This window comes from Sprattus sprattus (assembly GCF_963457725.1).
Source record: "Sprattus sprattus genome assembly, chromosome: 7".
Taxonomy (NCBI): domain Eukaryota; kingdom Metazoa; phylum Chordata; class Actinopteri; order Clupeiformes; family Clupeidae; genus Sprattus; species Sprattus sprattus.
Window position 1 is genome coordinate 26,094,398 of NC_137926.1, and position 15,805 is coordinate 26,110,202.

At 41.7% G+C, this 15,805-nt stretch overlaps 1 protein-coding gene across 1 annotated transcript; it reads left to right on the forward strand.

Annotated features, from left to right (window-relative positions):
• The first annotated feature begins 475 nt into the window (after positions 1 to 475).
• parvaa (parvin, alpha a) lies at positions 476 to 12,942 on the forward strand. Its single transcript, XM_080842510.1, has 13 exons — positions 476 to 665; positions 3,505 to 3,594; positions 3,683 to 3,753; positions 3,916 to 4,018; positions 4,119 to 4,259; positions 4,750 to 4,865; positions 5,046 to 5,104; positions 7,084 to 7,103; positions 7,300 to 7,361; positions 7,772 to 7,840; positions 8,019 to 8,120; positions 11,214 to 11,286; positions 11,977 to 12,942. Exons 1-13 carry the CDS (start codon positions 530 to 532, stop codon positions 12,051 to 12,053), a joined length of 1,119 nt encoding a protein of 372 aa, XP_080698636.1. The 5' UTR covers positions 476 to 529; the 3' UTR covers positions 12,054 to 12,942.
• Positions 12,943 to 15,805: the final 2,863 nt, after the last annotated feature.

Consider the following 15,805-nt stretch of genomic DNA (forward strand, 5'->3'; position numbering starts at 1 on the left):
TGAAACACTGCCAAATGTTATGTATTCTGTGTTTTAATTGGGGCTGCTTGATTTATTCATTAATTTAATTCAGAAATTTGGTTTATCTACACTTCTGTAATGTATTTAATAAAAACCTATTATAGATAAGTCTCTCTCTGTAGTCTGATTGTCTCTGCTCCACCAAATAGGCCTACAACAATAATGCAGTGTTTAAGTATGGTATAGGGCATTGTTGCAATAAGAAGTAACCGAATGAGAACGTTTTGAATGCAACGTTTTGAAGGATTTACTTGTGAGGCTGATAACGCAAATGAATCTGCTTCCCCATACTGATCCAGCCTGGATTAGTTGCACTCTCTGGAAAGAGGGAGGGATTTTAAAGGAACGCGAAAACACACGGGAATCTCGTTTTCGAAGGCTGGGCAAATATCTGGAATTCCGCTTCCGTTTCATGGAAAAAAAAAAAAGTTGAGATAGGCGGATGATCACGGACATTAGTTGTTAAATATAAGTTACTTTTGCCTAAAGGTGAAGTTTTAAAATTCAGATGGCGTCCTCTCCGCAAAAATCTCCCTCCTCACCCAAATCACCCACTCCTAAATCGCCGTCCTCCAGAAAGAAAGATGACTCATTCCTGGGAAAACTTGGAGGAACTTTGGCGAGAAGGAAAAAGGCTAAGGAAGGTACACAAATATATATTTAATAACTTAAAGAGCACTGAACTATGCATGACGTATTCCAGAGCACCATCAAACCCAACGATGATAACTGCAAATGTCTGCTTTGTCCTTAACTCTGACGTCACATTTGAGAGTAAACTATTTTATCAACTTAATTATCATGTAGTCTCAATGTTTAAAATCCCTTTAGGGACACAAGTATGTTAAAATAAAAGGCATAACACGTCACGCCGTGCCGAAAGGAAGATTTCATCCCATTTTGTAGCCGCATCGAGGCTATATGAAAAAATATAACCCCTGGGGCGTTGTTACACACTCCATACGCCATAAGTGATCAGTGTTGATTAATAACTCATCGTCAGTTGCAACGGATGTTTAAGTGACAGGCTTCTCGAAATGTCTAATTTATACTGGATTATTTTTATGTTTGGGGTCAATTGCGCATTCAGACTGAAAAGTCTGTGTGGCCTACTTTCTATTACCATCTAAGGTAGGCTATGCTTACAGTGAACTCCTTCAGATGTTATTACTCAGGAATGAGGCAAGAACAAACACACCTTCTGACAGGAGCAGCTGCGCCTCAGGCTCACTGTTGGTCCTCAGTCTGTTTTCACCATCCATGCCAAGAACAAGTTACTTAATTCGTCGTTACTGTAATAGTGCTTGCCTGTGCGTGTTCACATGAGGTTAAGAGTGAATTTATTGCGGAAGCAAACGCTCTGTCCATTGTTTTTCCCTGTGTCCAACATTAAATGAATTAAGCTCTTTGCTGTCCATTAAGCCCGAGTGGTCCCCCGAGCCTGCCATGTTCCCAGAGTGCACTTGTCTTGCGATTGCTTTGCGTCCATGCTCGCAGCGCTAAGTGGCATCAAATAGGCAGCTGAGCCCATTCCACATATGCTCTCTCTCTCTCTCTCTCTCTCTCTCTCTCTCTCTCTCTCTCTCTCTCCCTCGCCCTCTCTCTCTTTCTCTCTCTCTCCCCCTCTCTCTCTTTCTCTCTCCCCCCTCTCATCTGACTTTCTCTCTTTTTGTTTCAGCCTACGCAATGGCCATGCACAAGCTGAAGCTGAGAGAGTACATTGGCTGTGATACTCACAGTGATTTGATGGAACTGTCCCCTTGTCCTGAGAGACTCTGGGATCTTTTAAAACATTTATCACTCTCTTGTTATTTATGAGCGTGGACAGGAAGGCAGAAGAAAAAGGGGGCATGGACCCGAGCAGGCCCGATGATTGGGCCGGGTAGATATAGAGAGAGCAAGACGGATGGAGAGAGGGATGAAGGTTGAGGCGGAGGAGAGAGAAAGGGTGTGTCTACTGGGAATGAGGTGAGGAAGATGCTAATACCTCACAGAAGGACGAGAAGAGAAGAGATATTGAGGACAGAGGGAAATGGGATGTGGCTCCTTCTGTCCAGGTAGAACGTCTTTATGACATGTCCTTCCAAAGCAAATACCTGCTTTCTCGGTGCTTTTATACACCCTGTGTGTATTATACAATGGTATCTCTCTTTTGAAGATCTATTCCCACTGGGCTTCCAGTCTTGGAGTGTGATTACAGTTATGAAGGTGAACAATAGCGCTCATAGGCTGCTGAAGGTGTCTGTCAAGCTGTGGATTATTCTCACCATGAAGAATCTGAAGGATATCAGTTATGAACCACAGTAGGACGTGTGTGTGTGTGTGTGAGCGAGCGAGAAGTTGAGATGGTGTTGATTAAGAGGATGGCATTCTCCCTTGGACACCAGCACAGGATGTTGACATCCCTGGAGGCGTTGCTGGAATTGCTCTGAGGTGCATGCTGGGTCGTGTGCAGGAGCAAGAGGCTCTGCAGCATCTGGGCTTTTTAATGCTGTGCTGTGCTGGCTCTACAGTGGTGGCCGGGAATGTGTGGAGGGCTGGGGGGTTCTCAGTCTCATGGGGCTCATGCATTACAGCAGCTTCTGCCTCATGGGTGTGAAATGTTAATGATTCTGAAGATTGAACTGATGGGGAGAACAAGACACGGCTTGATCATATCAATGTTATTATTGAAACATGTTTCAAAAACATGCTGGACCCAATGCTAATTCCTGAGGTGGTTATTAGAATCGTGTGAACATAGGTTGAATAGCCTCTAATTTATAACATTGTTAATTGAAATTGAGATAAACCCAAAGATAATTTGATACTGACGGGCTAAATTTAGAGTGTTGCTTTGTGTCTCTAGTTACTTTTGCACCTTGGGGTGTGAGCATTGGAGTTAAGTGAGTCTTTTGATCATGGTGTATGTCCTGTGATAATTGTATTCATAACTGAAGTGATGACTGGCGCTGGAAAATGAAACAAGTAGGATTGACGTCTGACTAGAGACCCTGGAGAAATACTACTTATAGATTTCTATATGTCTTGCCATTGTCTGACAGAATCTCAGTTTGAGGTTTATGAATATTATGGTTTCAAGTTAACCTTAACAGTTACGTATATTTAACATTTTGATTAAAGGTGACTTGCACAAATATCAGCTAATTTTAGTCGTACTATCCTCTCAGAGGAATTTTAAATGTCAAGCTGATTTTTTTGTCAACACTCACAAAGTGTCACAACTTAATCAGAGGTGGGGAAATCGGAGTGACCTAAGAAAACAAAATGCCACAGGATATTGCGCTTGTGTTTACATGATTGTGATTTTCTAGTTAAAATATACTACAAGATTGACTTCAACCATATACTGTATCTTGTCTCTGTGACTTCAAGCAAAATAGTCTTTAACACAAATAATTTCCCAGAAAGTGTCAATTGGTATGTCCTCAACATGCTATGTGTGTTTGCCGTAAAAAAGATCTTTGTCGTTGTCCCTTCCAGTGTCTGAGCTTCAGGAGGAAGGGATGAATGCCATTAACCTGCCTCTGAGCCCAACCCCCTATGAGGTGCATCCAGAGGACACCTTGCTAGGTATGGTATGGTTTAGTATGGTAGAGAGTAGCATGAAATACCCACATTTATGTCAAAAGTAACCCTTTATCTATGCCTCCTTCCTCAGAGGAAAATGAGGTCCGCACCATGGTTGATCCAAACTCCAAAAATGATCGCAAGCTCCAAGAGCTGATGAAGGTATATGTCATTATCACACATGATGGGAATAAGGGATGACGGAGAGGGAGTGCCAGTGGGTGATCGTTAGAGCCTATTTTAGGAGGCACTCTTTTTTTGTTGTTGCGCACCTCCTGGTGTGTTTTAGGTTCGCATCAGCATTGATTTCTTTACATCTTGCAGGTGCTCATTGATTGGATTAACGATGTACTGGTCGGGGAGAGGATTATCGTCAAGGACTTGGCTGAGGACCTGTACGACGGACAGGTCCTTCAGAAGCTCTTCGGCAAGTTCCCCTTTTCCTGGACTATTACCTGACACTACTTCATCACGCTCCTAAACGGGATGATTAATCCTTGAGCTGTTTTTTTTTTTTTTCACCTCAGAAAAACTGGAGGGGGAGAAGCTGAATGTGGCGGAGGTCACTCAGTCCGAGATTGCTCAGAAGCAGAAGCTGCAGACAGTGCTGGAGAGGATCAATGATTCTTTGAAGGTGTCCACCAGGAGCATTAAGTGGAATGTCGATTGTACGTTTCTAAATAAATACACGGTTAAGATGATGCTGAACACTGTATTGATGTAGACTACCATTTCTTTGGAAAGATATTCAGTCATTTATTCTTGGAAAATTACATAAATAATACATCATTTTTTCAGAAATGAACTACATATATGTGAATTTTAACTAATTTGGCCATGTAGCGTCTAGTTCTGACGAACCAAGGCTGAAATACCTCCGATGGTATGTAATACCATTTATGTAGGATTTAATTCATCATTCTAGTGGTCCAGCAGTGTTTTATTTTCAGCGTGGAATTGTCTCAAACTTGTTCACCTACCTTTTATTATTTGAACAATGAACTAAGTGATGAGCATTTCTATTGGGCAAGTTCTTTTGAAATGACTGACATCCGTAGAATTGTAGGCCAGGTCTGTAGCATGGGTTAGAAGGTTACCTACAAGTACCTTTTTTCAGTTTTAAGTTAGAGCTTTCCCCTGTCTGTTTGTGTCTGCCAGCTGTTCATGCGAAGAGCATAGTGGCCATTCTTCACTTACTGGTGGCGCTTTCCCAGCAGTTCAGAGCGCCCATAAGACTGCCTGACCACGTCTCTATTCAAGTTGTCATCGTTCAGGTTGGTACACAACTGCAGTACTTGTATTATCTCATATTAAATCTACAATCATATAAATTAGTCCAGAATTGTATGAAAACATAATTCTACCTAATACTGCATTTGTCACGTAAAATATAAGTCATCATAGATATTTCTTGGTCCTGGAGCATGGAATGTTCATTATTTTCTTTTCCTCAGAAACGGGAGGGTATTCTGCAGTCTCGTCAGATTCAGGAGGAGATCACTGGAAATACTGAGTATGTCTGCTAAATGTCCACAATAACACAGATGGGAACACTATTGTGCAAGGTTTTAGAATTCAATGAAGAGCACAAGGCCGACACTTTTTTTATTTAGCAGATGTACAGGGTAAATAATATTCCTTTTGTACTTTGAAAATGACTGTCATGATGTGGCAGATGTTTTTACAAAAGCCCACAAACACACAAATGTGTTTAGAAGGGTTCAAGGGAGGTCACTCACTCTGATATAGTTTATTTTACACAAACGTGCACAAGGGCCTTGCAATCGAAAAAATATGGCACAATCCAGTTTTGTGGCCACTTCACACATGCAGAAATGAGAGCAGAACAAGAAGAAGAGAGTTATAGAGCAAAAGAAAACTTCAGTGGCTTCAAAATCACTTACTCTGTTATAAAATACAGTATACAAAATGTATACAAAGCCTTGTGTGTAAAGAAAAAAGTGCCATATACATATATTGTCAAAAAGTAGAACTGGAGAGAGAAGCCATTGTTGCATTTTTGACTTGTTCTGCTATGCTGAACATTGCAGCACCATTGATTTTTACTGAGTGCCTCATTGTGTCTATCTGAATCAGGTAGAAAATCTCACCACTGAGTGTAAATAGCTCTGCTATGAGCCAGGGATTTAATCTCTGGTGGATGAGCCGAAAGTATACTTCGCCCCAACAGCGGTCCACTCTCACTGCCTGATCAATATGGTGCATTTGCTTTCTCTTGCACATCTCTTAAAATGATGGGGCTCAACTATAATGGTTGAGAATAGGACTTTCACCTGCATCTTTACCATACAATTGGACATGATGGCTTTAGTTCAGCAAATCTTATCTGAGCAAAAACACGGCTGTTCACTCATTGCACTGGCAACTTCAAAGGACGATGTCCAGACTATTTAGTCATGTAGCCTGCTAGCGGCACCTTCATAGTTTGCCAAATTTGACCTGGGTGTCACTAGGCAAAGGACAGTTCTGCTCATAGTGCATGACAGCAGATCAAAGTATAATTTAATCTTGAATCCTATTTAAAGAGCTAATGTAACCTCTGTCGCTGTGCTCATTTTGTGTCATGGTCGTATTTTTCAGAATGCCAGACGTTCCTGTCTTGAGTTGATGTTAAGTTAATCATGACAGGCTAAGGGGATTCTCTTTAGAATCAGTGGCCTTGCTCTGTCTCATTTCTTTATGTCCGTCACAAACACTTGTTATGAAATTGCTTTCAATGCTGCTCAAGGTTAATTGACATAACTATAGTATATCCAATGTAAATTAAACAGATACTTGTGATGCTAATAGTGGAACAAAGCAGAATAAAGTAGAACAGCATCTCTTTATCGCGCTCTCTCTCTCTATCTCTCCTGTCTCGCTCTCTTTCTCTCTCTTACACTCATATACATATATACACACACACACACACACACAGTGCAGTGGTCCAGCCGGCTCCGAGCAGCTGGGGGATATGGGAAGCTGGGCTGGAGTGGTGGTGGGGGCTGCTTATGCTGTTATCACACAGGCAGGAGCGGTTGCCCAGGCTCGCCACTGGCACCAGAGATTAGAGCAGGAGGAGGGGAAGAGGAGGACGGGCTCTCTGGGGCCCGCTCCGTGTCCAGCCCCGGCCACGGCTGTTTCATCGCTCGGCCTCAGGGACTCCCTGCGTACAACCCAACTGCCACCCCCCTCAACCCCAAGCCTTTTGTTTGTGGCCCCACACTATTGCCCCCACCGCCCACCTCCGTATTGTGTCACATTCGTAATGATCCGCTGAAGAACTGTACAGCCAGCTTGTTAGCGGTATGTTTCCATAGCATTCTTAGCACATTCTCTGGATTCACTTCCAGTTGCTATATGACTCTCTGCTGCCAGCTCAGGCATGTTGTCTTGCATTGAAACTGTGTGTGTGACAGCCATTCATTGTGTTCCCACAAAGCCAACCATTTTAAACTGAGATGTTCTAATTGGCTTGTTTTTCTCTTTCAGGGCTCTATCCGGAAGGCACGGTATGTGTTTTGATAATCATCTGCAGATAACTCTGTTGTGCTCCATGTTGTGTGTTGGTGTGCTTTTTAACACATGAAGCAAATGGATTAGTAAGAGCTGCGTGGCTGCCATCTCTCTTATTGGCTGGCCTGTGTTTTGCACCGGACCCCTTTATGGGGATTATCCTGTTCTCACCCTTCTCTGTGTTGTTTCCAGAGCGAGATGCCTTCGACACGTTGTTTGACCATGCTCCCGACAAGCTAAATGTTGTGAAGAAGGTACGGGAAGCCACTCTTACACTCCTCTTAGCACAAAAGGGTCCATTGTTGTTAGGCTTTTAAAATGGCATACCACCATAAGTCAATGCCACCTACCTGTGAATATTCAACGTTAGCGTGGACCGAACGTAATGGGACTACGGCGAAAGTGCAGCTGAATGGCTGTAGGAGTGAATAAGGATTGTGTAGCATTCCATTCAGACTTGCAAATGTTAAAGGTGCTATAAAGATGGATAAAGCTTTACAAAAAAATCTATATTATAGATAGATATATAAAAAGTGCAAGGTTACTCACAGTTGATTTCAACATGTGAGAACCCTGTTACTCCCACAAATGAGGACAAAATGTTTGATATGGACAGCTGAATCACTTAATTAAGGCGCCTATTTAACTTGTTGGCTTTTTGCAGACTCTCATTACCTTTGTGAACAAGCACTTGAATAAGCTGAACCTGGAGGTGACAGAGTTAGAAACACAGGTAACTCATATTTACACACTATCTATCATATTTACACACACCGCAGGATGATGCATTGCCACCATAGTATTATTTGTTTTCTTTCTTTCACATTTTCATAATATTGTTTATTTTTATACGTGTTGTTATATTATTAAATGTGTTTATCTGGTTTTTTTTTTTTTTTTCATTTGCCCAGTTTGCCGATGGGGTATATCTTGTCTTGCTGATGGGGTTGCTGGAAGGCTATTTCGTCACACTGTACAATTTCTTCCTCACTCCGGAAAACTTTGATCAGAAGGTACATTTCAAAAACACATTTCTATCCACTAAACAACAACAAAAAGATCACTGGTAGATTTATTTTGGTCATACAGACATTCCTTTTGGACACAAAGCTGGTAGTGCAAGGATTCCAACAAGCGATGGCCATCTATTCAGGAACCAGGAATCGGCAGAATGTATGGCATGCTTGTGAAAATACCCTTTTTACAGCCTCCTTTAAAGTGTCAGTGTCAACTCGTGTGGTAGAAAAACCGAATTTGCATTAACAGCACAGCCTTCACACGTTCATGGTGTGACATGATTGTTTCCCCTTAATTTGGGGATAATTTCACTGATCTTCGTGAAGGAGCTGATTGCAGGTTAATCTCTAATTAGCTGTATTGTGGCAGTGGCAATTACTCTTAATTTGTGCAGCAGCCCTGTGTTCTTGGTGCAGCGAGCATGTGGGTCTGTTATTTTTACTCGGCTCGGTTCATGGGAGCCATTTCAGCTCGACACAGGCTCACCTGGGTCCCTTCCATTGGTCTCTGCCAAGCAGGATGGGCATAGACCAGGATGCATCTGTAATCTGCCTCCGCACAGGAAATCGATAAGTGGCTGGGAGATTAGCACTAATGCGGATAGCGAGAGAGAGAGAGAGAGAGGAGGGTGGGGTGGGGTGGGGGTGTATAGCAAGAGCGAGGGAGAGAATGCGAGAAAGGGAGAGCTATAGAAGTTGGGATAGTGGGCTCCTTTCAGGGACTGTTGTTGGAGAAGACCCAGCCTCTTGCCTAAAGGAATCCTATCTTTCTTCATTTCCTCTCTCGTTCCGTCCCCTAGTCTGTTCCTTCCTCCAGCATTGGCTACAAGTGACCGTCTCCATAGTCCCCTAATCCTTTACATCCCATCTGATGTGCTCTAAGATTCATCCAAATGTTGTTCTGGAGATCTGCCCTGCACAATCTCACTAACACTTGCAAAACCCTTATGGAGGCACGTGCACACTTGTCAACACAGCAAATACACACCATTCTTCCTTTTCTTTCTTCCCTTCTTTCTCTAACTCACTCAAACACACACACACACACACACAACCTTATACACACAGAGAGATACACATGCACACTCAAAACACAGACTCAGAGACCAAAACTATCTCTGAAATTCACTCTCTCTTAAGCCCACTGTGTTGACTGAGCTGATTACTCCACTGGCTTAAGGGTTTAAAATGCTGATGTTTACTTTGTGACTTGTGATCCACACAGCACAATATGGGCACATGTGAGTGTCCTAAAGATGGCCCGGTGTCTCTTTCTCTCTCTCTCCCTCCGTGTGTGTGTGTGTGTGTGTGTGTGTGTGTGTGTCTGTCTGTGTCTGTGTGTGGGTAAAGGATTAAGGAACAGAAAAATATGAATGTGTGGATAGGTATAGTCAGGGCATTGCTAGCAGTTGAAAACATTTGGGGTTTAGCCCAGAACTGTAGGGGGGTCTGGGGCATCCTCCTCCAGGATTCTTTAATTTTTTTTTTATTATGGCAGCTAAATGCACCATTTTCAGACTACCCACAGACTAGCTCATACAGATATCCAAAAGGCAATCTTATCTGCAGCGACACGGCTGGTGCAATCTAATAACAGTGTGGGTTTGGTTAGTTCATTGGATGTGCTCTCAAAACACGGAGAGAGCGACGAACCCCACGGCCAGCGATGTAGGCAAGGAGCAGCAGAAAAAATAAATCCTTTGTTGGCCGACACCGTACAGTGTGCTAAAATAACTGACTAATTGAAGCAGTGTGCTGCACGCGATGATGAGGAGAGTAGCGGAGAGGCCGGAGCATCAGCGAGGTGTGAGGCTGTGCTGTGCTGGGTGTTTCAAAACTAGCTGAATGAACTTGTGCTTCAATGCATTTCAACAAGCCCCTCTGCATGTTTGACCATTTCCAAGGTTTAACTCCTCAGTGCACAAACATTTAGAGCTAACGCTGGATTTCTCTAAAGTGCTCAAACTGGTCTTCAACTTTGTTTGACTGTAAATGGCTAAAATGAATATGTTCGTTTGTTAAATTGATCACTTTTATAAAAATAATGAGAATGAAACATTAATTCCTCTAGACTAGGCCTATTCATCATTTATTTTTTTGCATTATAGCCTTAAGGGCATACAATCTTTGATATCGAGCCCAGCAGTAAAATTTAGGTCTGTGAAATACTTACAGTTCATTCTAAACAAACAGGTGAACATGGCACTGAAAAAAGGAAAGGGAAAGGAGAGAAGGCAGTAGCACAGATTTGATATTGTAGCTGAACACAAACAATACAAAGAACAGATTGTTTTTTCATTAATTAATTGTTGATGGATAAACATGTGTCTGTTCAAATTTGTAGTATCAAATAGGGGCCCACTTGACCGCAAATTCCTGGGCTGCTATTTGTTGCCAGTCTGCTTGTAACCGGTGCTCGCTCTCTCTCTCTTTCTCTCTCTCTCTCTCTCTCTCTCTCTTGTGCTCACACAAAATGCATGCGTGCCAAGTGGCGTGAAGTAGATCAGCTGCTTGAATGACACACAGAGGACCCAAAATGTAGGCTACGTTTTTGATCAACAAGATCATATTATTTTCAAGGGCTTTAATGCATGATTGGAGTGAAAGTTGAATAGATCTTGAGCTATTTTATTATTATTATAAGATCCAGGGCTATTCATAAAAAATTTGGGGTGGTAGCCCTGGACACCCAGGTCTAACGACGCCCATGTCTGGTCTCGGACAAATTCTTCCAGCACTATCTGCATTTCCTAACCATGCCAAAGCATGGGTATTACAGGCTTATTTTGCATCTTTCTAAAATGTTACTGAAAATAACTACCTTGTATTTACTGTTTGTAAATACCACAAATATTTTGTGCCAGGTTAATCCAGCACTGTATGATGTTGCAGTATAATTTGGATGTGCATCTCAGAAGACCATGAAGCTGTGTGGTGACCAGCTCATTGTTAGCAGGTTCAGTTATGTGTATGGATGGTGTGAGAGGAACCAAGACTAGACAATAGAAAAGCTTCACTCTCTGGTATGTGGTATACACGCTGCCTTCATCTTGACCTTGTACATACCTCTCTGTTGTATGCTTTATGCAGGTGCACAATGTGTCTTTCTCCTTTGAACTGATGCAGGATGGTGGCCTTGAGAAACCAAAACCTAGGCCTGAGGGTAAGCAACACGTGCATATAAGCGTGCCTCTCACACTTTATTTCATATTTATTATATCCATGCATTTTTTTCCATGAAGTACATCAAAGTTGCAATACACATATATTAGTTGGTGTAAGTTTTGTGTACACCTGCTTAATCTGCTTTGAAACTCATTTGGTGAGTCATTGCACAGTCTAATGTAAAAGGACACACGGAGAGCCCATTTTGAGTTACGCCATATGGTCACACCATTTGAGAAATCCACTGGTCAAACACCAATGCTTTGCCCAACAGAGCTATTAAAACTGACACAGTCCCTAGATTCCCCAGATAGTGATACATGTCTGATGTGAAGCCTGGGCAGACAAATGAACACTCTCGCATAACTGATTTCGCTGTTGGCCTGCCGTGCCCATCAGCTGGTGCATACTGTGGTGTAGGATCTACCAGCATCTGCTCAACCCCTCCTTGCAAATAGCATTCTTCTGCAAAACAGTAGATCAAGTTATGTCTAAAGCCCTCCCAGACACCTTTTCAGAAATTCAGAGCCCATGATAAAAGCTAACTGTGTTCCAAAATCCTTGAAAGCTGTGATGTATAGATAGTATTGTTATCTCAGTTATGCACCCATTTGTTGACCATTTATGTGAATTGGACTGTAAACATTCTCAGAAAACCATAATAACAGTTATTTTTTTTGCTTTTCAGATATTGTGAATTGTGACCTGAAGTCAACCCTGCGAGTACTCTACAACCTCTTCACCAGATACAGACATGTGGAGTAAATGAATTCAATAAACGGACCACATCTTCTTTGGTTCTGTTCTGTTACTGTGTCTTAATATTCGTTTGGTGATCACTTGTGTGAATGGGGGGGGGGGGTGTAAGTACAGGGTACAAATTCAAAACCATGTCAGTGAACTCATCCCAGTATGTAAAGCCCAGTACACTAACACCTTTGTATGTTCATTCAATGCTCATCCTCAATCTTTTTAGTCACTCTGTATATGTTAAGGTATGCAGCAATACTCTATGCTTTCTGCTTTGGCACATTCCAACGCTGCAAAGTGGAGAAACAACTTTACCACTTCAAAGTCTTGTCAAATTCTGAAAGAGATATTTTTTTTTGTATTACACTGTATTTGTAATTTTATTTTGTATCTTCTTTCTGTAAATATACCTACATATGCAACATGAGACATTTCACATTACACTGATCTGTGATCACAACTGTTTGATAATCTCACAATAAGAATCTGAATGAAATGAGCCCAGAAGCTATTTCTATTTGGTATTAACATGAGTTCTTTGTCCAGTGATTACAACATGGCAACTAAATTACGGACACCGTACTCACAGTAAATGAAAGAGATGGCAGTTTGCCAGATAGTATTCCCCTTTAAGCATGGGCACACCTTGAGGAGCAATGAGACGATGCTTTGATGAAACCGAAGAATTGTCCTGATTTATTAAGTGGACACTTGGTGTGAAGCAGACTCTGTTTGAAAGAATAATTATCTTGTGGTTATGATAGCTTAACATGTTACCCCTTTGTATTTGCAAGGTTTTTATGTCACACAAAACATGTCAACCTCATGATCAAAGTGCCTTTGTTTATTTAGATTTTATGTATTTATCAGCAGAAAATGACATGTATATCGCCACATCCGTGTATCAGACATTAAATGAAGGTGTGAGTGAAATGTAATGAAGACAATATAAAATAAAAGTGCTTAAAGAAAAAGAAAGTCTTCAAACTATTTCAGATGGACATCGTTTTCAAAGGGAGCCTGTCAGAGAATTAATGTCATTTCTACCAATTGAGAAGCTGCAGATATCTTTAATTTCACATTGTGGGTTTAATATGAGTGTTCAGGGAAACACTTCAAGATTGAACAAAAGAACAAAAAGCTGTGTGCTTACATTCCCCTTGAAATGAACTGCAACTTGTCCTTAGCAGTTTGGATGATAACATCTATGACAGATACAGAATAACAATGGATTCATTATAAATGACTACTCTGAATTAAAAAAGTGACAACTTTCATTCAAATTCTAATGTTCTAATCTCAGGCTGGTAAATGGCTTTATAATTTTTAGCTTTGTTTTTTTATACACATTGGGACTAGAAAAAGGGCCAGATCTTTGTGTTTTGGAGTGGTGATTGGAATCATTGTGATCGTTGACAATCAGTTTAGGCCATGTATTCAGAAGGAGTGGTTTTGATTGACACAGTAAGTGTTTAAGTGTCAATCATGTTAACAGAATTAAACAGAGACGTTGGCCAACTTTGAGCAACAGTCTTTCATCTGCCACCATCAGCCTGTCACTAACCAAGAGTCATGGAGTCACTTCTCAGTCTTCAGTTTGTGCTCTTTTCCACTAAGCATGACAGGGTGAAGAAAAAAATAGGGGGGTAGAGGTCTAATGCAACATAGAAGATAAAGATTTTCCCATGTGGTTTGATGAAACCGAATGAATGAATGAAAGAACACGTGGAAATAAGCAGCTACAGAAACCCTCAATAAGCCATTTGTCAAAAGCATTTTTCCTGCAATGCCATTATCACAAAACCTTAGCTATTAAAAGCTCGCAGTATTTGTGTGCCGTGTGTTCTCTGAGGGAAAATTACTGCAAAGGACCCCTGAGTACGACTGTGACTGCCCTGGACGAGGTGGCCTGAATTGGAGAGATGTCACCATTAGAGTGCAAATTACCCCCATCTCCAACTTCAATTTCTTTTTTTGCGTATTTCTGTTATCCTCCATTTCTATCTCTCTCTCTCTCTCTCTCTCCCTCTCTCTCTCTCTCTCTCTCTCTCTCTCTCTCTTCCTCTCTGTTCCTCCTTAATGTTCAAAAGCATCTAAAAGATGTCCATTTACACCTCTTTGTAGAATATTTTTGTATTAAAAAGCATACACCTAGGGAAAGGATTATAAGTTAACACTAATGCTAAAAGATGGAGGACATGGATTTCAAGACGCTCTCTGGCTGAAGATTTTTGGGGCGACAGCAGTGGTGATATTGGGGGGAAGGGGGGGGGGGGGGGGGGTCACATGATCTGCATTTCTTCTGCCTCAGATGGAATGATTCCCTGAGTGACAGGACTGAGAAATCAGAGTGAACATCAAAGGGCAAGAGGAACTCAGCCATGACATCAAACAGGGCCTGCTGCTGCGCTATCAAAAGAGCAGCCATGTTAAAGATCACTATGTGCTAATAGTCCACTGTCTACCCCTCTCATTGCCTCTGCCCCAACACTCTTTTTGAGTGAGTGTGTGTGTGTGTGTGTGTGTGTGTGTGTGTGTGTGTGTGTGTGTGTGTGTGTGTGTGTGCGTGTGTGTGTGCTCTAGTGATGCACACAACCCCCAAGCTCAGGACCATTTTAAAAACACATGTTTGGTGTAATGGAGGATGCCCACCGGGGGCCTTGAGTGTGTGCTCTTAGTGGAAGAGAGGTATGTTTCATATGCTATAGCATCATCTTTGATACACATTAAGTGTTGTTTAGTACTCAGTAGCTCGCTAACTTGTCTCTGCTACTGGAAACATTACGTTGCTATGCCATTGCCATTGGACATCCATTGTGGGCATATTAAGGCAATATTCTAACAATGAGAGAGTACCTGTGTATTGCTGTCACAATGTTATTATATCTATTAATCCTGATTTAAGCAGAGCCAAATGGTAAATGCTAAGAATTTTCTGTTGGGAGAATGCAGTCGTGTTCTTAACAGCATCAAAGAAGAATTTCGAGACTACATTTGTATTGAAGTCTGGAGAAATTATATGTCACTTGGATCTGGGCACAATAAGAGTCACACAGGTCTCTACAAACAGTTTCTCCTGTTTTTTTTTTTTTTTCGGGGATAATTATGACCTCTCCCCCTGTCCTCTCTTCTCCATTTTTCTGTCTCAATAATTCAGCTGCTCTTTATGGAGGCATTGATTTCTTTTCCACCACCTCTGCCAACTAATTAAGAGGTTAGGTTGAAGAAACCGGTTTCACTCAATGGCCTTCATGAATGATGGAAATTTAACACTGCCAAAGTTCGGCACTCATCCCTGGAAATACATTCTTGTGATCTAAACGAGATGAAAATGTTTCATTCAATAAAAACAGCTATGTTGACCTGGGTTTAGTGCGCATTCTCCTCACTCGACCCTCATAAATGATCGCAATGTAATGCAAACACATAAGTGAGTTTGTGTCGCCGGGAACAAATGTTACTATCGACAAGGTATCAGTCAAGGCTGTCCTAAAATGAATTTGCTAAGCGGTCCAATCACCAAAGACCTGAGAGCATTTTTATGTGAAAGCATGGATGTATCATCTTCTGCCACCCCATCTGAACCACTCAAACGACATAACCAATTTTAAACCACTAGATGGCGACTGTTTATATAGCCCAGGCATGTTACCCCGTAGCCCAAAATCGCTCAATTCTCTGAGTAAGGAGTGTGTCCAGAGGCAAGATAGGAAGGACCTACGATGATTAAATTACAGACTTTCAGAGAAGCACGATAGTGTGCCGGC

Coding starts and splice junctions, on each gene's coding strand:
- parvaa (XM_080842510.1), top strand. CDS start 530: ATGGCGTCCTCTCCGCAAAAATCTCCCTCCTCACCCAAATCACCCACT. Junction 3,754..3,915: donor AGCTCCAAGAGCTGATGAAG/GTATATGTCATT, acceptor TACATCTTGCAG/GTGCTCATTGATTGGATTAA. Junction 8,121..11,213: donor CGGAAAACTTTGATCAGAAG/GTACATTTCAAA, acceptor TGCTTTATGCAG/GTGCACAATGTGTCTTTCTC.